The sequence below is a fragment of the Maylandia zebra genome, linkage group LG7 (assembly GCF_041146795.1).
Source record: "Maylandia zebra isolate NMK-2024a linkage group LG7, Mzebra_GT3a, whole genome shotgun sequence".
Taxonomy (NCBI): Eukaryota; Metazoa; Chordata; class Actinopteri; order Cichliformes; family Cichlidae; genus Maylandia; species Maylandia zebra.
The window spans coordinates 54,019,528-54,042,555 of record NC_135173.1 but is presented as its reverse complement, the minus strand read 5'-3'; the positions used below and the strand labels follow the sequence as shown (position 1 = coordinate 54,042,555).

Sequence of the window (23,028 nt, the reverse complement as noted above, 5' to 3'; positions counted from 1 at the left end):
TGTCGCTACGCAAAGTTTTAAGTAGATAGAAAATATACATCAAACCTATAAGTATGTAACACATTGTGGATCTTGTGAGGTACATGTTTACATTAAAGGCGTTGTCGGCGTCATGCGTGATCGCCATGGCTCATCAGACAAGGAGTGGGGGGGGGGACCCTGACAAAAGACGAGAGAGAAAGTAGGGTTTGTTGGCCAGAAGTTACTCCGAAACCCTCTGGGACTATTCAATGCAACATCTGCCAAGGGTGGCGACCCCTTTCACACCACTCCCCTGCGTTCATATAGCATTTCTAAACGGGCTTTTCACCAGTGCAATGACACAGCGAGGAGAGTGAGCGAGCAGAGATATCGGTAAAGGCTTTATTGGACAACCCCGCAGTGACACCCCCCACCAGGCTTTTTTTTCTTCTCGGCTGTGCGCGCGCAGGAGCAGCTGTCATTGGCGCTTGTGCCCGCGCGCTGCATTTAGCGAGACTACCCTGTTTGAAGATTATGCTGCAGCTCTTGGCCATCTTGTGTCAGACAGGATGAGAGTGTGAAAAAAACACCTACAAGGAGAGGAGCGTTTTTTTTCTTCTCAACGTTGACAGGCGAATACCACAGAGGCAAAAATCACGTCTGCTATCGGCGCTGTGTGTGTTGGAAAGACCTCGTACGAGCTGTGGATTATTCCTAGGACATCACACTGAAACCATGAGCTGGGGGACAGAGCTATGGGTGAGTCCTGGTGCACTTGTAACGTTTGCTCTCGCTTTATCATTGAGTGCGTGCGTATAACGGTTCTCAGAATAAACACGCGTGTGACAATGCGCAGTACCCCGCTTTTTTCCGCTAAAAACGATGTCTAGTGAGCACGTCTTTATGCGTGTTAGTGTTCGATGACACAAGCTAAAGGGGGGCTAATTTGTAGCAGTTATTGCCTGAGATTGTGTGTTTTATTACTACGAGGTGGCATGGTGTTGTTAGCAAGAAGGGAATGGTGCATAAATATGGGCAGCTAGCGTTAGCTCGCCATCCATTTTAGTTTACATTTGAGCCTTTCAAACCACGCTTTTGCACACACCCCCTCGCAATATAACACGGCAATTCCCGTTTCCCAGCGCAGACAAATCGTTGTGGCTGTTTGTTCTCTTTGCGGCGACGGTTGCCTTTTTTTCTCTTTGCTTGTTACCGTGTAATGAATGCATGGCTAACCCGCAGATAAATGCGCACATCTCACAGGCTGCATTATCAAAGCAAGCAGAGGAAGTAGATAAGGTTAAGTTCCCCTAGTTGTGCATCTCTGATCCTGAGGTTACTAAAACCAGAGGCAAATGTTGAACTCGTTCTTCCACTAAGTAGCAGGTTACACTCATTTCACTACTTATGGATTTATTACAGTCGCTACTTTTAAGCCCCCCAGCTGTGTAGTTGTTTGCATTCTCTAAAAAGTATTTGCATCTACAGAGAGATTTCAGATAGATTTTGAAATAAAAAGTTTTGCCATAGTAGCTGTTTCGAAATAGTAGGTTAACGCAGGTGTTGCTAATCACATTAGCGAAGGATCAGAGGTGTAATTAATGTGATTAGTAACACCTCTTATTTCATGTCAAGATAGTTGCTGTGAAAAAAAAAGAAACCGCATACTACATAGGCCTGTCTGAAAAGACAATAATATGGTTCCTGGAGTCACCAAGACCTTTATGAGCAGCAGCAGAAGACAAAGTAGAAGCCCGGTGACCCGACTACAATAAATTCCTCTACCATGATGTCACTTTTAAGCCTATTCCTCTTTGAAATTGACTTTCAGGCAGTGTTGAACTTCTTACAACCTGGAAGTAGCCCTCATCAAGCTAGCTGGCATTTCCTAATTTGTATTCAGACACATGCTCACACTTGTAAGGCAACCATGTAAAGAAAAAGGAAAAAGCAAAGCAGTAATGAACATTACAGCACTCTTTTTTTTATGACTCGATAATAGGTAGTTGCTGCAAGTGTGAAAGAGTGATTCTTCTCCCCCCCAGAGGTGCTTGCTTGTTGGCTGTTTCACAATTAATTGCACGTTTTAAATATAGCACATGTGCTAGTTTGTGCTTTGGCACAGACATGCATGAAGCCAAGCACGGAGTATAGATTTGAACCCGTCAGGAGGGTCAGAGTGTATTTACATAAACTCACGTTGCACCGTTTTTCATGCAAATATTTATAGCAAACACAGCTTCTTTTAATATGAGGTGTTCAGCTTGGGAAATGTATTTGCTTGGTTTTTACCTGTGTGCAATATATCACATTACAGTCTCTTTAGGATTGCAGCTTGGAGCCCTTTTTGCCCTGACACAAACAGCAGTCTAAAGTCAATGTTATAAGTTAGATTTTTTTTCTTCTAGTAGACATCAAGTGGTCTGGAGATAGTTAACGTAGGGATGTTTTTTCATTTAAAAAAAATGGAGGGGGAGCCACTCACTGAATTCTCCAGTAATTTACCTGGTCCAAAGTTCACAAAGAAAACCAATGGCACTCCACATTTTGTTGCAGTTTTTCTGTGCTCTCTGTGTATTTTCATTTTTGTACCACAATGCTTGGCTGACAAATGCTATTGCCTAGGTAGTCATGCATAGCCAAAATACCCTTGAGGTACTTTACAGACTTTCATGTGTACCTTTTGGTCTGGAAAGCATTTACAAGTTTTTTTTGCAGAGAATAATGTATTACAACCAGATGCTTGCTTTTTTTTCTTAGCAGGCTGAATAGAGTCCAGACACTTGATTCTTCAACATGCAGGTTGATTTGAGCAGTGCTCTGCAGGTGGACAATGCACACAGCTAATTGGGCTGTCGTCCCAACACAGCAACCTCAGCTATGCTATTGTGGCAGCACCCACACTTTTAAGTAGAACAAGGATGTAACTAACCAGTATGTTGTTGGTTAGATTGCATAGTTGTGCCCTGCATCTATGCACGATCTTTATTATGTACAATCCAGTTACTTTTATGTTTATTAAACAAATATAAGTAGACATCCCTCACATTTGAAGAGCTATAGGCAGAAAAGTTTTCACAATAAAATTGTTATCATAATAACTGTTTTAAGATGAGTGCACGGTTTCAGCATTAGCTGTCACAAGGCTCGAGTGTAATGTTGCACTCACTTAATGCAACGCTATCCATTTGCTATAAATCTAGAGAGAACAGCATAGCTGAACATGAATGGATGAAATATCAAAAATTCTGCTTGCGTAAACCATCCATTGCTTAATCATTGCAGCTGTAGTTATTATCCTGGCACAACACAAATTACTGGACATTAGCCTTAAAAGGAGCATGCAGCGTGACAGATGAAGGTTGAGTCACGACATGCACTGGACTTTTTCAACAAGCTCATCCTGTTGTTTCTCGCTTTGAACAGGAAAGTGTATGATATTTCAGGAAGTGAAGTAAAAGTAGAGCACAGTTTCTAAACTCTTAGCCACATGGTGAGGTAGTGCAAACAGATCTTATGGCGATATTTCTCCCTTTGCTGCTTTGTGGAGACAGTAGAGTATAACTGAAACTTTATCACAATAGAGAATAAAGTGTTAGCAGAACTGTATCAAATTACTTTTGTGGCTTGCAAATGTGAGCGTTAGACAGACTAACAGGGTAAATAAATGAACTTGACTTGTGGTGGGTCTTTATTGTTTGAACTGCATTACTCACAATGAGTAAAGCACCAACCAGTCAACTCCAAAATGTTGAATACCTTTGGTGCAACATCACAGCACCGATAATAGCATTCACTGTGTTCTTAAAGAAAGGTTTTGAGAATGTTTACTGGCATGCCATCACACTCATGTCCTTGTCACAGTACCAGTTAGATCAGTGTTACAGAAACAGTGTGTCAGAAGAGCCTAGCTATGGTTTGCAACATTATTTCTAAACAGCATTTGCCACTGACAATACAACCTAACCAGGATATTAAACATCATTACATTCTGACAAAATGCTATAAAAAGTAAGTTGGCATCAAAGTCTTTGCAAGATTGTTAGGAAATAACTGGCTTTCTTTTTGTGAAAGCAGAGAATTGAGTAAAACAATTAGAATCACATGCATGCACAAAAGGGAATAAGCATTATGTACAAATGTGACCGAATGGAACGAAACAAGAAGGAAGTCAAATGTGGTCTAACTTGTGACTGTTTCAATGTGGACCTGGTGTCAGAAAAAAATTACAATTTTGTTCCTAACTATAGAGGTCTTGTCACCTTTAATTAAAAAAAAAAATCTAAATCAAGTCAGATTGAAGTATTGAAGAAAGCAAGACCGCAGCATTTCCTCTGAGATGTTGCTCAGATGCACAGTGTAGAGCTGGTGCTTTAAGCTGCAGAGGTGCTACTATATGAAGATCAATGAAAGAAGAAGATGCACATAATATTCTCAAAAACCAAAGTTGCATAGCTGTGAAAACTGAAAAAAGAAGTTAACCTCACCTTCTGGCTTTACAATGTGACTATAGAGCTTTCCATTATGACACACCTTGAATGTTTCACTTCTCTCGTGTGGATAATTTGGGAACTGGACAGAAGCTGCTTTTCTCACAGTTATGTTGGAGTCCACTAAGTCTGCACTGCCTGTAGGATGTAAAAGTGTCTTTTCCTGTGACATAACTAATTGATGAGGCAACATGGACAAGGCTGAAACTCTACTCAGAGAGCAGCAGCTTAAGGTGAGTTGAGCTTTACAGAAGCATCTCTGGATTTATGAATGAGGACACAATATCCCACAGAAGTGAAGTGAACTTTCCCAGTTTCTTTGATTGTGCATTGTATTGTATTGACAGTTTCACCCAAGACATGGATCTGTGTATTGGCCATCAAAAGGGAAAGTTGTACGGTTTGGAGAGGATTTGTAAACTTGCTTGCTTTCTCTTATATTTTTAATTGGAAATTTTAAGTCAACACCTGATGGTTTTAGTCTTGCATTTGCAGCAGTGAAGTATTCAGGGCTCTTTTCCTGGTGGTGTTTTTGGAGTCTAGTGTTAGGCAGATATTTCCCCAGTGTTTTCTGCTGTTCCATTTCATCTTGATTCAAGCTCCCCTGGGGTCTAGCCTCATCCCTCCTGGTGTTCTCTTGATATTCAGGGCACTTCCAGGACTGAAACCTGAGCTAGCTTGTTTCTTTCTATCAGTGTGTTGGAGTCAGTGGGGGTCAGAGCCTGAAACCCTTGGCAGACTACAACCACCATTGCTCTCACCATTAAATCTTGTACCCGTCACCACCCACCTGCTGACTCAGTGATACCACTTCCAGTCCATTTTCTCTTCTCCTCCTCCTTTAAGCTCTTGTGATGCTAAAACAAAGATGAATGAATCTGGATTTGTTCTAAAGGCTCTTAAGGAGTGAAGAGCAGAAGAAAGTGGTATTCATACAGAATTGGCTCACAGCATTTTTTTTTAAATTAGCTAGACCATTTAGAGTAGAATTTGATTTGATTCTCATTTGCTGGTTTCTTAAATGTGAAAATTTGGTGCTTTTCAGATGACACGTGACTTCCTCCACAATGGGAGCGGTTTAGGCTGTTTTGTCATGTTGTCCATGGAAATGTGACTCATTTCCTCCCACCACAGAGTGTAACTGTAACCTCTAATCTTTAGTCACCACCTCTTTTGTTATTTGTAAAGCCAGACTCTAATCATTGCTGTGACAGTGGCAAATATACAGCTGTTGAACTGCAGTCACTCCAAGTTGACATGTTGTCACCTGAACCTTGTAGCTGTCTGTATTATCCTAATTGCTGTTATATTGTACTGCATACTGTAAGTGTGACTTGTAGTGATGGTAGTGTATTTATTGTCTGTTATTTTTGCGGCTTTTACATTTTGGTTATCCCCAAAGACAAATTGTATGTGATAGCACAGATGTTACATATAACCATCTAGGAAGCATCAGAGTGTGTGTGTGTGTGTGTGTGTGTGTGTGTGTGTGTGTGTGTGTGTGTGTGTGTGTGTGTGTGTGTGTGTGTGTGCGTGTGTGAGAACGTGCTGAAAACATGGGTTTAGTGGTTGTTGTGAATGCACTTCCTGATACTTTGCCTTCTGGAAATATGTTCATTTTTATTCAAGATGTGGTCAGACCATATTATCAGTTACTTCAGGACTTGATGCATGTCAAATTTAGTTATTTAGTGGTAATAAAAACTGGACCATGCAGACATCCAGTTACTACATGTTTGTCTCCCACTTTTTTAACTGCGGGACTCCATTTCTACCAATTACTCTAGCCCACTCATACCTTTCTTTAATATTGCTCAGTAGCTCTTGTCTCTTACACTCTTTTCATGTTCACTCGTTTGGAAACAGCTTTAAAATACTGTTTGTTTGCTTTGACCATGTCAATACAGCATTTATGCGTTGTAGTTTTTTGGGGGGGATGCACCAACTTCTTAAACAGGCATTGGTTCTTCAGCCTCAGTTTTGATTATATCTGTGATATTCCTTCCTTTACAGTTAGAATAAGAATAAGAACTGACTTCATATTTTATGGTTAATAAGTGACTGTGTGAGCTTTTTTGAGGCTTCCTTGGAAAACTACAGTGTTGTAATGGATTCTGCTTTTGCAGGATTCTGCATTAAACCTATTTTGTCTCAGCTAGACTGGTATTTTGAATAAGGTAGAAGGTAAATTGTGTGCACTTACATTAATAATTAATAGTTAATGATGCCAGACAGAGAGGACAGAGAGCACTGATTGTAGTGTAAAATAGCTTTAACAGTAAATGCCATTTAAATCTTTAACCCTGATTCCCATTCAGTAACAGCTATGTCCCTCACATTTCTCCCTGAATAGGTGTTGCCCTCCATATACTGTACATTAAAATAGAAAACACTGCATAGAACTTTGTCAACATTTTTTTTTGTGTAAGTGCCTCCATGATGAGTAATCTGCCTGTCTTGTCAGGCAGCCCCTAAAAAGAGGCATCTTTACTCATATCCTGAGATGAGGCATGTTAGGGTGGAGCGAAACGACTGCCACATAATTTAGAGATTGCCTGGGAAACTGTAGCACATATCTCAGCTCATTTAGATAAGTGAAAGTACTCCATGTTCCCTAAGGCCTTTACCTTGTGGAGAAGTAGTACACATATTAACATGAGCGTAAAAGAGAGAGAAATGAATGGATTTATAAAATCCAGTTATGGTCCCACAGTTTGTGTGGCCTGTTAGCAGATTACTGGCTTTTGTTCAGCTGTGTTGGTTTAACAAGTACACTAGTGAAAAAAAAACAAAAAAAACAAGTACACTAGTGAAAAACAAAAAAAACAACAAGTACACTAGTGAAAAACAAAAAAAACAACAAGTACACTAGTGAAAAACAGTGCTCTCTGTTGTATTAGCAACACTGCTCCCTGACTGCGCTAGCAGTAGTTGTATGACTTCACTTTTAAATTGTGTTATGCCACTCAAGTATAAATGACTTCTTGCTGATGTGCGCCTTCACCTTAAAGAAAGTGGTTTGACCCTTGTTATCTGAAGCTAAGCTGGAGTGAGTTGGAAGCATTTGCAATAAATGTTCCGTGTCACTTCTGAAGAAAGTCTCTAGCAAGACAGTTGGGTCAAAGTGTAAAATACATAAGATGCAAACATGCTTAATCTAGTCTCTCATTTACAACCACAATGTTTGCCAGCAGACTTAATTATAAGGTAGTGCAGTTTGTTTGTGTTATTTTTCTTTAAATTACATAAGTCCCATGGCAGCCATAATTTGATTTTAAGACTTGTTGACAAAGATGTGCAGTAATCTCAGACAGTATAGTTTGAGCCACTGCAAAGGAACATGTTGTTAGTATGTTATTCAGTGGAAAGTATTTAAATCGGGCATGTCATGGCAACATGTAGCATGACTGCCTTGAAACCCGGCATCTATACTATTAGGGACAGCTGAGCAGGGGTGTCATTTAGAACCTGAAGTCACTATTAACTCACTGCTTTGGCATGTGTCTGTATTTATTTACCAAGCAGCAACCTCTGGGCTTGTAAAAATGAAGCCAATGTCCAAGTGCCAAAGGTGCATTTCCTTAAATGGCCTAGTGAGGCTGGTTCCAAAGATGAGCAATCTGCAGCTGTGCAGTTACCACTCTCACTTAAAGTGTCTTCACACTTAAAAGTTATTGATGTTTGAGACATGGTTGCTTTTAATGCAAGGTGGGTGCTGAGACTGTTTTGGTGCATGTTGGAGCTTTTTTAAGCTCATTATTTTACATTATCTGACACTAGACTGACAGACACTGCAAGAAGTCTTTTCATAGCTTATTTATTTATAGGGGATGAATTTTAGCAATGACGAGAGGGATTGTGTTTGTGTAATACACCCTTAGCTATGGATGCCTTGAGCTGGTCAAACTGGTGATAACTTAGCACTGCCATTAGCACTTAGCAATCCTCTCATAATTTAGCTGTTAAAAAATAAAACAAAACAAAAAGTAGCAATAGTAATTATGGCTGAAATCTTTAAAACAGTAGTTCAGGTAAGTTCACAGAGGATCTTTCCTATGTGCTATAATAGCATATATCTGCAATAAGCTAATATCAGAAAATGCTGTTACAGGTTGATTCAATTGCAAGTTGTTTGCAAATTAGAGTGCCAGATTTAGGTAAAGTATAGATCAGCCTATATGTAATGGACAGTCAGTACACCTCTTGCTTTAGTGATCCATTTATATAATCTTATGAAGCTTATGGACAGGGAATCTATCACAGTTAAATGTAGATAACATTCAGCTTGAAGAAATGAGAGATGATTATCAACTGACAGACTAAAATATAAATTCATTACAGTTCATTCAAATTGGGCATTTTCCAAAGTTCAAAGTTTCCTTCATTCCACAGACCGTGTTATATAAAGAATTAAAGAGCTTTATCCTCCAAAAAGAAGAAAAACAGCTCAGCAGGAACAATGGCTAATGTGTGTTTGCAGGATTAGCCACAAAGCAGCCTATTGGGTAGTAAAGGTAGAAGGGGGTGTAGTAATCAGATTAATGACTTCATGGTTTAATCAAGTTCTGTGCTAGTTCCTTCTCATTATGCTTCTTATTCTTGGTGCATTCTCGGCGTTTACACTGGCCCCTGTGAAATGAAAATGTTTGCGTATTAGGTATTATCAGGAGTCTTTGCACCACTGTATTCTGGATCTTCAAACTATCAGCACTCAATTATTATTCCAGGACAGGTTTTTCTTTTCTCTTTTATCCCAGTGAGACGGATTAATTTGCGACTTATTTTCCTATCCTGTTGCTTCATGAAAACAGTGACCATGTTGCGGAGAAGAAGTGAGTTTTTTGTTTTTCTGGACAGTGCTCTTTCTGTGAGTACACAAAAAGAGGAACAGAAAGAAGAGCCACCGCTGAGCCCTAGTGACGAGTATCTACAGGTGCTACTGCAGATGAAAACGACCAGTGCTGTAAGTCAAGTATTTCTGACTTCAGTCATATTTGCACAGTGATTCGTTTAGTTCAGACAAACAGCAGGATTAGTCAAAGGTATGGGTAACAGTCATAAAGGGTTCTGATATACTGTCTGAGTGAAAGAAGAGACGCCGAGCTGCAGCAGAACTTTCCATTTGATGTCCAAACTTTCCTTCTTGAGTTGGCTATGACTAACAACTGACATGCAGAAATGTCCTGTTACATAAATGCCACACGAAGCTCTTCTTATTAAAGGAGCAAACCTATGAGAGCTCATACTTCTTACCAGTGTTACAAGACAGAAGTAAATAACAAGATAGCACAGTAAAAAAAAAAACTATAGCTTAAAGCAAGAGTGCATTATGCACATGTGCATGAATCAACTTCCATCCTTAAATTTTCAGACCATCAGAGGAGTTATTTCTATAAATACCTGCAGTGCATGCAAACAAGAGTTGTTTTACGTAAGGTCATCCACCGCCTCAAACAGCTGTTCATATTTTACAGGAAGTTTTGCGTGTATGGTTGCTGCACATGTGCATTTGCCCTGGACACGTGTGCCTTGTACTTTCACAGTTATTTTCATATTACCTAACATGAGACAGTTGATAGCTGATCCTGAAAAGTGATAATAAAAATTGTTTTCATATCATCATCAGTTTTGTTGTTGTTGGTAAGGCTGAGGCAGGGGGGCACTGTATTTGAAGAGTGTTCTACCTGCTAGTCTTTTTTTGCTTTAATTCATTATGAGGACATAGGTAAATTTAGTGCTTACACCATAATAAGTCCTTTTAACCCAAGTTATGATGCCTCTGAGTGTACTTTCTTTCTTTAAAGTTGCCATTGCCCGTAAGTTTGCAGGTAGGCTACTTATTGACTTTTATAACTCACTGAATTTTGTGCTATTTATTTGTGCTATTTAAATACTCCACGCTGCAGCTGGTGGAGCTGTGATTGAATACGTGTACCATTTACAAAACTATTATTAGACCAAACCTACTTTGAAGTAATCATCATAATTTCACACTCAAAGCCTTAAACATTTAACATTAAAGTTAGTGTAACATCCTAACACAGACCGGCTTTTAGATGGTGTTTGATAATGATTTTGTTCATAGTTGGAGATAGGGCTGCCACGATTAGTCGACTAGTCACGATTATGTCGACTATTAAAATCGTCGACGACTAATTTAATAGTCGACGCATCGTTTGAAGCTTTGTAAGATCACAAAGGACGCAGGAATGAGTAGTAGGATTTAAGAGTGTAATAACGGACTGAAACAGAAGATGGCAGCACTGCATGTACAAGGATGCCAGCTGCCGTTAAACCCCGAAGAAGAAGAAGCTGTGTCCCAGAATTCATAGCGCAGCCCAGCGCAGTTGTCAACAATGGCGGCAGCTAGTTAGTTTTAACTTTACTCTTATTATTCTTTCTTGGTCACAAAATAAACGTTTAACATATTTTCAGGCGAGAATGTAGCTGTGTAAACCTCAAATATCTGCTCAGTTTATCAAGACACCACATATTTTCAAAAGCGCTCCGACGTTTTCGGAGACGTCTGTTACCCACTAGCTCGTTAGCTAGGCGGGGGCAAGGCTAACTAGAGCCGTGAGAACACCGGACTCCCGGCAAATCGTTTTCAAACCCACCGCCGTCTTTCGCTAGTCAGGTTAAACATATATATAAGTCACTTAGATAACTTAAAAATGTTATTGTTTGGCTTTCTTTAGTATTTTATTTGTTCCTGAGTAAATCGGTTTGGCTGAGATTAAAGTTATAGTTTTTGCACAGCTAAAACTGTCAAGCAGACAGCTGATTATCAGAAGTGTGAGACGCTGGAGAATATACTCCGGTGTCCTGTTATATTTTAGAAAGCAAGGAGTTTATTAAACTTCACCGAAACAATCTGCAAATTTCATTAAAAATTAATAAACTACCATATTGTCCATCCATCCATCCATCTTCATCCGCTTATCCGAGGTCGGGTCGCGGGGGTAGCAGCCTAAGCAAAGAGGTCCAGACCTCCCTCTCCCCAGCCACCTCCTCCAGCTTGTCCGGGGGAATACCAAGGCGTTCCCAGGCCAGCCGAGAGATATATATATACCATATTGTCTTTATTTTTAGTTAGCACAAACACTTCAAGCTGTAAGCTAATGATAGTTATATAAGACCAGATGCTGCTGGTGCAATAAGCTGTACGCTGTACGTCCAATGGATGATGATCTGATTAGTCGACTAATCGCAAAAATAATCGGTGACTAGTCGACTATCAAAATAATTGTTTGTGGCAGCCCTAGTTGGAGACGAGTGACGAGTACCTACAGCTCGTGCTGCAGATGAAAATAATTTTGTTTTGAGCTGTAGTATGCAAACAAATGCAAAATTTACACTCGACTGCTTATTTTAACAAAATGAAGCAACACATCTGTGACCTGGTGTCAGGTAGTTTTCAGCTGACTAAAAGTAAACTTTCAGTAATTTTACTAATTAAGCCATTTGGTTTGGGGGGATTTGTTTACCACAGTTGTGAAAACACCTTGGATTTAAAGATGTAGCTCTTTAGTTTAAATCAATCGTGACCAATTTCTCCTCCTGGACTAGGGGGTCATACCGAGCTATGGAGGCATTGTTCCACCCCACTTTATTGGACAAAGCCTGATGTGTGTCAGAGAGAGGGTTTGGCATCTCCACCAAATATTTGTTCTTGCAGCTGAACGCCCACTGTCGTGAGGAGGCACAAGAAAACGCTGCATTGACCCACTCAGGGGGACATCAGTTTTCACTCCATCTCTGAGGGTGGTGCTTTTGTCTGGTCAGTAAAAAGCTGTATGTAACGTTCTGAATAATCACTTAATAAACCAGACCAGGACATTTTGTGCAACTTTGTTTTTTTTAAAGTTGAGGCTACATTTGGTAGAACAATTGGGCTATTTGTTTTTTTTCTTTCTTTCTTTGGTGTGACCCTCACAATTTAATGACCAGTTCTCAGTGAAAGCAGATTCTTCTCATTCGGGACGGGGTTTGTCAGCTAATGAGACTCAAAATAGTTTGCTCATATTTCCCGTGATTAGAGTTTAAAGCTGTTCTGATACCCATAACACTAGTTTGGTGTGAAACAAAACAAAAACCTCTGCAACTCAGTCAATCAGTGGTCTGTGTAGGAATCCCCGTCATTATATACCTTGCATGATTCACTTCCACCAGCAAAAGTCTAGACAAGTAGAAAAGAAAGAGCTCCTCCTTTGACAGCACAGGCCTGCTGTTCTTGCTCTTCAGTCAACGCATTGACCCTTCAAAATAAAGGCAAAAGCATCCATGGACTTTTGCACTGCTCCCTCTCTAGGTGAGCATCTGTCTCCTCGACCTCTCCGGGTTACCCTCTGTGCTCGTGTGACCTCATCACTTTCTGTTCTTTCTTTTCATTCAAAGCCTTTCAGTGGGTGGTTATACTCCTTATGTTTAAAGTTGAAATCCGATTAAAGGCTTAATTGGAATCTTGCAATTGCATAAATAAAAAAAATGAAAAGCGATGCATCAAAATAATTTCAGTAAAACATTTCCCAGTGGGGACTTATTGTTATTTTTAATTTATTTTTCATTTACTGTAGAATTGATTACGTTGCAGAGAGAAATAAATGAAGCACATTATACAAACTCTTTACTAACAAAACAAAGCCAAACATAATTCATACTTTCATTTTTTAAAGTTATTAGTCTGTAATTCCTTTTCATGTTCTTTCCTCTGAGTTGACAAGTGAAATAGCCCCCCCTCGCCCCTTTTTCTTTATTCTTGTGCTTTAATGGCATATTGATTTTTACTGTGATCAGCAGAGCAGCAAACTGACCTCTTCAGGGTTGGTATGAGTCCAGTAATATAAGAAGTGTGCCCAGAAGTTTGCTGATGTAACACAGGGCCTGTTTCAGGTGCTTTTTCCATGATCTCATTATCCTGGCTGTACAAAAGGAGAGATAACTATGCTAAACGGTTTCCTTTTGGTGCTCCCTGCATTCCTTCATGAAGTGAAAAGTCTAGGGCTGTCCTAAATACTCACATTTCGCTTAGCAGCTTTGGTAGTAATCAAAAGCAAATATCTCAATCTTTAACAAAACCTGGGGAGCAGGGTGCTAAAGATGATTGATCTGATGCCTTGTTCTTTAAACATAATTTTTATTTTAGGCTAATTATTTTAATTGTTGATTCTAAGCTTACTAAATATCTGAATGTAAGCGTGCTGATACTCTCTACTGTCTGCTGCTGAAGAAAGGAGAACAGACAGTAGGCCAGAAAATAATTTTTCTGCTTCAATACTATTTGTATATGACTTTACTGCATTTCTTTTGACAGTTAAAGAAATATATACTGCTTAAAAGGTGCATTTGTTATTCAAAATCATTCAGTGGTTAGGAACTGATTATTAGGATAAGACTATTTTATTGTTTCCCATAGGATAGATAATAAAATCTTCATAGATTAGGCCACTGTTACATCCAAAAACGCGTAACATCAAAGATAACAAAAAACCCTGAATGGATTACTCCAAATCCCTTCAAATAGCTCTTATTGCTAATGTTGTTACGATAAGAAAAGAAGCCCCTTCTTTCAGTTGAAGGAAGAAGTGTAAGGTATACATCATGGAAGCAATGAAATGACCTGGAAATTTTTATTTTAAAGCTACTGAGACCCAGATTGGGTCAAAAGATTAGTTTTGACTTTAAATACCACTAAATTCATAGCAATTGTGAAATTTAGCCTGAGGTCTTCGTGAGGTTTGATTTAATTACACTGGTTTTCAAAAGCTCTGCTATTATCAGAGAGGTTGGAGTGATATTTTAAGGGCCTGAATGTTGGTGTTTGAATTTTTTTTTTTTTTTAATACTAGTCACTGTTCATATATAACTTGTGCCCTTTTTTTCATTAGATTTTGCATAGAGGGAGAAGTTCCAACCACATAATATCATATATTGTTTACAAAGTGAAATATTTCTGTGAATTTAATCCAACAGGAATTTGTAACCATTCCAGTGAAACTGGCTCATCTTTGCCTCAGATGAGTTGATGTGTTGAGAAAGCCTGTCTTTAAATGGGGAGCAAGGCAATGGCCTGGGCCTTTATTATTTGTGGGATTGCAAAAGTTGTTGTTCAATAGTATGTATTAGTTCAGATTAAGTGGCAGTCTGATACCTGCACTGCAATCTTCCTAAAACGCTCAAGAATAACTAGAGTTTATGAGGCTGACCCTTATACAGATATGCATTAGTTTTCTTACAGCCCATGGACCACCTACGTAAATTTAGTAACTGCTAATGTTCCCTTTGTTCTCAGTTTGAATCTGTTTTCCATTTCCTGAATAATAAAAAACATTTAGTCACACAGTTATATTTATTTTCTTTTACATACGACCACACTAGTACATGTGGCTCACTGACTGGGACGGTATCCTGAAAAAATAAGTGCAGTGGACCTGGGTCATCTCCTGAAGGGATTCCAGCATATTGGCTTTGATAGCAATAAAGTCAGGTGTCCGAGGCAGCAGATGAAAGGATGGTTGTCATAAGGTATTAGTACAAGGGGCAGTAGGAGGATTAATGGAATGGATTGTTTCAAATTTAATGTCTGTTAGAGGTTTTGTTTGTATTCAAACCACTTTTGTTATCATATTCCGTATTTCTACTTGAATTTTTCTCGTGTTTTTTAGGGCTACGACTAATTACACTTGATTGAATTTTGGCAGTCATTCATTTAGTGTGTTCCGTGTCAAAAACTAGTTACGTTTTCACAATTCTGCAGAGCAAATGTATGTATTATATTGGCTAATATTGGCTTAGTTGACTGGTGTCGGTCTTTTGGCAAGTAGCATGACATTTAATCAGAGATGGTGAGCAATTTGAATCTGTTGGGTCACATCTATTTTGTGATTCCTAAATCAGACATGTGGAGACCTTGCCCAAAAAGAGCCAGCACCAAGATACATAAGTCAGTCATGTGGAGGTTCAGCTTCAGCTGTGCAGTGACAGGCCTGTTTCTTGTTATTGTAATAAACAGTGTTGTGAAAAAGTCTTTGCTCCATACTGGTTTACTATTATTTTTGTATGTTTGTCACAATTAAATGTTTTAGATCATCAAACAAATTAAATAAGATAACACAAATGTAAACAAAAGGTCTAATGTCACACTTTTTCACACAGGGCTATATAGGTTTGGATGTTTCTCTCCCTTAATAATAAACACATTCATAATGTAGCATAAGTGTATGCTTTAAAAACTTTTTTGTGGCTTACTAGTTCTTTAAATTGAATCAGCGTCTTCAATGGTCTCATGGGATTAGCATCTCTGCTCATCACGTTGACATTGTGGTTTGAGCCATCATCTTGTGAATGCACATGCATAGTGGAAGTTTTAAAGTTTTTAATTGAGCAGTTCTATATATGCATGTTTTATGTTCCTCTATCCATTGAAATGAAAGTTATGCCTGAGTCTACATTCATATAAATAGAGCCTTCAAAATACCTGACCTTTTATTTGATGCCTGTCAAGTAGAGGTACTTACTTTGAAATATGTGGGGTCAAAACCTCCCAGCAGAAAGGTTTAAGTCTGCCCCACCTGAAACGTTTGGGAAGTCAGTAACTCCAGTTTATCAATAAAACCAGCTTGAGATGCTCCTGTTGTTGAGATCATGGCATTACAATACAGGATTGAAAATGTGGTGTGACCTAATGATAAAGTATGAGTATATGCTTGTGTCTTACTTTCACATAATGCATTTCTTTCTTTGATCGCACTCTCTTCTAATTCATAATTTATTAATACACTTTTTCTCTTGTAGCCTGCAAATTGCTTGGTTGATGGCTTTTCCATTTTACTTCAGGAAGTGTCTCTTGATTCGTGATCTCAGAATGACTCATCATTATCATGGATCCATTTTTTTATTTATTTTTTTATTTTTTTAAATTAGATAAATGGTAAAGTGAACAAGGTGACAATGTTTACAAGACCCCAGCAATGTGGGCTAGTCCCTCTTGTAATTTTAATCCCCTCGCATATAATCCCGCCTCTTCTGCCATTTCCATTCTTTTCATGACCCCTCCCTCTTTTTTTCCGCTCTCTCTCACTGTCCTCTCTCATCCCACTTATTCCACCTTACGGCTGATGGAGCATTAAGCCTGAATGCTGTGGGCAGCCATAGCTTCAGATTCAGAGCGTGCACTTGAGTGAGCCACTGCTGCGCGAGTTCCTCCCCTGGTCTTTCACATTCTTGCTGTTTCTGGATAATCAGAACTGGCCAGTTTCTGTTGTTATTGTGTAGAAGTGGGGGTTCATTGTTCCCCATAACGTTACCCCTTTAACTGTGGATATCTAGAGCATGGTCTTGTGGATGCCCTCTCCAAATTAACCACAGCTTTTTGGTGCTCTAATTTGGAGGACATCGGATGGACATTTTCTGGATTTGGATATTTTTGAATGATTCCACGACGAGACACAGTGGATAAGATGGTGCCCCTACAAAAAAGGGTAATCTGAGTTATGTGTGCAGAGGAGGAGAGGAGGGTTTTGTGTGCATGATGTGGGTGCAGCTATGCGTGCTTATTGTTTTCTGTTTTGTGCCCTGAATGCTGGATGTCTGTAATAATTTTCATCATGAAGTAAATATTGTTAATTGCTTTAATTGGAACATGGCGTCTCAGAGTGAGCATGTGCTTGGGTGATAACAACAAGCAGTGGATGGGTGTCTGAAAGTTTAGACTTTAGGATTGATGAGGCAGAGTTTAATTTCAGTAAAAATGTGTAAATCTGTTGATTTCATCTTCTGCTGAGTGGCTCGTTGATGAGGAGTGATTGCTCATTGAAACTGACTAACAATGCAGAGTGCACCGCTACCCCTCACCCTCATCCTTCTCACTCCATTGTTTTTGCTTGAGTAGCAGTTAATTGTGTGAAGGCTTGTTCAAAGGTGTGCAAGAAATTTTGATCACCCTCTAGACAACATTTTGTGGCTTCAGTAAAGCTAGAAATATATTTTCCTGAAGTGTTTGAATATTTTGCACTTCTAACAAATAAGCCAGTTTAACACACCTTCTCATAGGCTACACTAAGCCTCTTAAACTTTTCATCACCACAACCACTTCCTGTGTCTAGGGTAAGAAAGCGCACTTTGTGGAGGATGTTCTAAAGTGCCCTGCATGGTTTGCGTTGAGAATTAGAAAGAACTTTTTGCACTGTGCTTAAGAGCAATTATCTGCACTCAGGAAGACTACCGACATGTTAGAAGAGAGGATGGGAGATTGTTGGAGCCGCACTAAGGTTGTCCGTGTCTTCTTTGTTGTTCACCTTTGGAATTATTTTGTAATTCTCTTGGAATTAAGCATACGATTGTTAGTGAAACTTTGCACGTATGTAAATCGATATTCCAGATGAAGGCTTTTCTTTTTTGAAGTGATGAATTTCAAGACGTGACCTCAGCCAACTAAAGGCTCATTTTTTCCTCACAAGTCATGAACGAATCATGAAGAATGAGTTCAGTCTGAACAGCTGTGTTTGGTTATCAGTAGTGAGGATTGCTGCTGCTGCTGCTGCTGCTTGTTTTTACTATGAGCTCTACTTTTTCTCTGTGACAGACCACAATTTGAAATTAAATTAAGAGTAGCAAGGGGAAACTTGCTGGAAAATGACTCGGTGTCAGGAGGAAAGTTGCAGGCTTATTCCAGGAAACACGTCCTTTGAAGAGTTTAAATCACAATTTAGGTTGTTTGAGATCAATTACTGAGAACAAACCAATGCGTGGCCTGTGGGAAGCCAGATGAGCAGTAGTCTACAAACAGAAGTTAAATTTTAATAAACTTAATGATTAGTATGAGCAGTGCTCAACTGCAAAGGTAAAAATGCAAGTGGGCCAGAGTAAGTGAGCAAAAGATCGACAGTAGGTCCCTTGCAGTGCCGTCATTGAACTGATTGAATCGTTTGTAATGCTTAACTTTCTTATTACAATGTAAATGGCATTACAGAGTGCTTTATTTTCCTTCTTGAATGATGTAATCACCATCTTCTTCTTTTCTGCAGGATCAGTTTGACAACTTGGAAAAGCATACACAGTGGGGGATCGAGTTTGTGGAAAAGTACACCAAATTTGTCAAGGAGAGATCAGAAATTGAAACCAACTATGCAAAACAGATTAGGTGAGTATTTAAGTTTACTCAGAATCACATTGTGGGTTGCAGAAGCAGTTGTAATAATGGTGAATGTTTTCCTCTTGATGACATAGATAAAAAAGACACACACAGAAACAGACACTACAGCAGGATTTGACCTACCGAAGTGCCCTTGAGACTGAATCTTAAACACCACATTTTGAAGCTGACCTTGACCTCTGGCTTCCCATAGGAAGAGGAGACTAAATGAACAATCCCATGTGGGAAACCGTGCATTGGAATACAAGTTATCAAGAAATTCTCTTATTTTCACAGCAGTGTTGTTGTTTGCCTGCAAGGAAGCAGAATTACCTTATGTAACTGCAGAACCAAACATGCAAGCGGAAGAGGTTGTCTATTCCCCTCCATCCTTTTTGTCTGTGAAGAGTCTGTCTGCTGCTTTGCACTCTCTCCTGCGTGCTGTCTGATTGTGTTGCTAGCTTCAGTTTCAGGCAAGAGGAAGTCAGGTTGTGGGGGAAGGGGGTGAAGCTTGTGTTTCCATAGAGATTACTAGGTATCAGCATTATCAACCCCAGGTCTGACCCAGATTTTTCCCCCCCTCCAATCACAAGTGTTGGTCCCGCCCCCTCCACTGTGTTTTGCTGCAGTCACTTATTTTTTTCAGGGGAAGTAGTGGGAGTGTATTCGGTCCTGCATTGACAGGATGCGCTTCACAAGACCTCTTGCATCCATGCACAGTGGGAGATACCCCCCAAATCCACAATCCTCCTATTTAAAGAGGCCAGGCAATATGGCTAATGCTTTAAGTATTGACCCCCAACCCCCAGTTTCACAGAATCTAGCCACTACCATTCCAGTATTCACAATGAAGGCCTCTGTAACACGCCCTGTGATCCTGTATGCAGACCTTGCCATGCCTGTTTCTTGATAATTAAGTCAGCTTGAGATAATAGGACTATCTGTCTGTGTTTATATGCATGCATTACCTACATATCTCTGTATTCACTAACTTTTCAGACCTAAATACGGACACATGCAAACAGAGGTGTTTTTTTAATTGGTGCATATAGTTTTCCTAACTATTAATTTTGTTCTGTTCTTTTCTTTCTGCAAATCTGCTAAGTAATAATGTTGAACTTTAAGTATTTAAGGTCCTCTTTTATTGTCTGGATCATTTTAATGGCATGTAAAATACATTGCCTCAGTTAAATAAAATTAGTTAAATTAAAGCACCGCATTAGTAAAATAAGGTGGACCTAAGGTGGGCTTGTATGTAAACAAATATAGATATCCAATAATTCTGTTAGTTACTAGCATCTGTCACTGTGTGTTCCGCTCATCTAGCTATAGGAGGTTTATTGACCTGGAGGCTCTCCAGATGGTCCGAATGTTTTCAGGGCTTACTGTTATCTAGCATACACATATACACACAGATATATGTGCATATCGACATGCTTGACAGAAAAGCTAAAATGAGATAGTTAGGACATTAAGACAGAGGTTTTGCGACTCATTGAGTTTTCTATTGTTTTCAACACACTGGTTCTTTGTTGTGGTGCTACTTGGCCATACCTCAGGACTAATTACCCTCTGTAATCAACTTGATTTGTGACATCAGGTATAATCTATTGGGCACACTCATGCTAAAAAAAATGCAGAGCTCTTAAATCTAATAAACTAATGGAACTAATCCTTTGATCTAGTCCTCCTTTCTCCCAGCTGTGTTGCTGGGCAGATTTTTCAGGCTCAGAGGTAACGTCTTTAATCACAGTAGACAACTTGATAAGTCACAACAGGAAATGCACAGGTGTATTTAAAGACATTGCTTAACCTTGTGCAAGTTTATAGTTATGGTTTAACTTGCTGGGTTGCATATGAATCAGTTTTTTAATTTAAAAAAAAATAATTCAAATAATTCTTTGTTCACCCAGATGTTATATCTGGGTGAACAAAGACTCACATTTTATATTCCTCTAGGCCAAAGGATTAAGAGAGAAAATGTTTGTCAGATCAATAAGCCTGCAGAAATGGGCCAATTATGGGGGAGGAATCATCAATAAGTGAGGCCACAGTTTTAACACAGTTGCAACAAATGCTTCGTGAAACATATGAAACACTTTGCTTTTCTAAAGAACTGAATGCCATGTATGACTATAAATCTACTTTACACCATTTCATCACCATACCAACCACACTGCACCAATCCATGAATAATCCTCTTTCCCTGAATTGGTGTAAACATGCACAATGCTTCAGTGTAGTCATTGCAGGGGCAGTGCATTAATGCCCCACCCTCCTCTCCCCTAGAGTCCAGTCTGGAGTAATCCAAATCAAAGTGGGAATAAAATCTTGCTGAAAACACACTGGTAGAGGGAGAAAATGTTATCAACTGCTTCAGAGATTTTGCCTCAGTAACGGTACAGAAAAATATGGAGACATATCCTCTTAAGTTGCCCCAAACCCCATTTAACCATCCTCATTTAAAGCTAGTTGTTACCCTAGTTTCAACACATTTGCTAAATATGTTGCTGAGTTGAGTGGGACACATACAGTCTGACACGTGGCTTCTGGCTGTGAGTGAATGAATGAGTGAGTGGGAGCTAGGGCTATAATTAGAGGTTGGGTGAAAAGGAGAGAGAGATAGGCACATAGATCTGCCTAGCAACAGTGCAAACACCACTGGAAAGTCGTGTGGGGGATGTGGGTATGAGGGAGCTGGATGGAGTTCATGCAGACCCACATTATATCTTTCTTAATACATTTATTATTTATTTCGGCATGAATTAAGCAAGCTCTTGTGCAAGCTGAGGCATTTAGGTCCCATCACTGAACAAACTGCTGGAATCCCAGATCAAACACAGTCACCAATGACTGTAATCAGCTCTTTGCATCAGTTTACATTGACATGGTGTAATAATTTGGACAATAATGCCACCAAAGGTTCATGACATTAGACTGGAAAATTTCACTTTCTCCTTTTCATGTCTTTTCTCTGTATGAGTTAACAAATTTGTGGCTTTTTCATTTTGGTATGTCTTTTTTTTGTTAGTCCACAGCATGGATATGCATTTTTAATTTGACAACAGTTCCTCTAAATTAGACAAAGGATCCTAAAGTGCAAGCACACAGTGTGCTCAAATCTTTCAGAACATTGAGTATGTTATTATGATTTGGTGACAGAGTCCCAGTTGGCTGATAATGAGTCTGGCACAGTGTCTTTATGAAACGAGTGACATGATGTACTGTAGCCTGCAATGCATCACGTTGATGGGCTGCATGAAAGACAGTGATAAATGCTGCTGTAATGACATTAAAGGTTGTTATTTGTGTTCCACACACAAACACAACCATGCATCTATAGTTACAACCATGTTTTATTTCATCTTTACACATCCCTGTTCACTATATGTCTCATTTTCCCTCCCCCTCTTGGCCCTGCTCTAGTCACGTACTGCTAACATACAGCCAGAGTCAAAACAAGGGTAATGGCTGCTTTAGAACAGCTTTATTCTGGTGACTGGCTCTGCATGCATGCTCCTTAAGGGCAATGATTTATGACATGAAGAGAGAGACCATAGCAGCAGGAGCAGAAAGCACTCTGCTGGATTGAATGGTGTACTTGAATGATCCTTTGGCAGGTCCATAAGGGCAGTGTCAGGGAAATATAATGGCAGGGGTGCACTACTGGTCTGAAGATAGGGCTCTTTGTAAGAGTTCCAGTAAGGAATATCTGACTGGAATCTTTTTCTTTACAGGAATCTATCAAAGAAATATCAGCCCAAGAAGAACTCCAAAGAAGAAGAAGAGAGCAAGTAAGTTAAATGATGCTGCATACGAGGTAAAAGGAATGCTGTGAAATTTTGAGGTGGAGAGAAGAGCCAGCAATTTTTTAATGAGTAGAAATCACTGGAAACATTTAATAGAAATATATAAAGTCATAAAGCATCATTTAAATGGGGATTTGTTATGTTTTTGCTGTAGTCTTGTATATAATTGGCAGATATGAGAGTGGTATCCTCTCATTATCTCTGTATTTAAAAACATTTAACTATTCCTTTACTTGTTCTCACAGAGGTCGTTTTCTTTCAAAAATGAGCCATGTTTTTGGTAGCCATGTCTTTCCTCTGACTTCATTTCCTGTGGCCCACTAGGTACACCTTCTGTCGAGCCTTCCTAACAACACTGAACGAGTTAAATGATTACGCAGGTCAACACGAAGTTATTTCTGAGAACCTGACATCTCTTATCATCACCGAACTTGCGCGCTACCTACAAGAACTCAAGACTGAGAGAAAATCGGTGAGAGCTTTTGATATCAGATCTTTGGTTATTTTCTTTTTCTCGGTATTTGATTTCTGTTTCTTCTATTCCTCTGTTCCTATGCCATAAAAAACAAACTTTGACTTCAGACAATAGGATATGTTTAAGGAAAACAGACACAATGGGCTTTTTAACAGTGCTTCC

At 39.3% G+C, this 23,028-nt stretch overlaps 1 protein-coding gene across 24 annotated transcripts in view; it reads left to right on the top strand.

Moving 5' to 3' along the window:
- The first annotated feature begins 325 nt into the window (after positions 1-325).
- fnbp1b (formin binding protein 1b) overlaps positions 326-23,028 on the top strand; it is a 54,644-nt gene continuing 31,941 nt past the window's right edge. For 20 of the 24 annotated variants that reach the window (XR_013099540.1, XM_023155188.3, XM_023155184.3 and 17 more), the window contains exons 1-4: positions 9,058-9,414; positions 18,476-18,591; positions 22,320-22,376; positions 22,716-22,863. Coding sequence is in view for 23 of the 24 variants with exons in the window: in XM_023155188.3 (XP_023010956.2) it covers positions 9,253-9,414; positions 18,476-18,591; positions 22,320-22,376; positions 22,716-22,863 (483 nt within the window). In the remaining variant the exon portion in view is untranslated. Of the gene's footprint in view, positions 721-9,057; positions 9,415-16,576; positions 16,931-17,625; positions 17,720-18,475; positions 18,592-22,319; positions 22,377-22,715; positions 22,864-23,028 lie in introns of those variants that run through there. The other 4 variants (XM_076886685.1, XM_023155190.3, XM_076886683.1 and 1 more) reach the window with 4 other exon arrangements.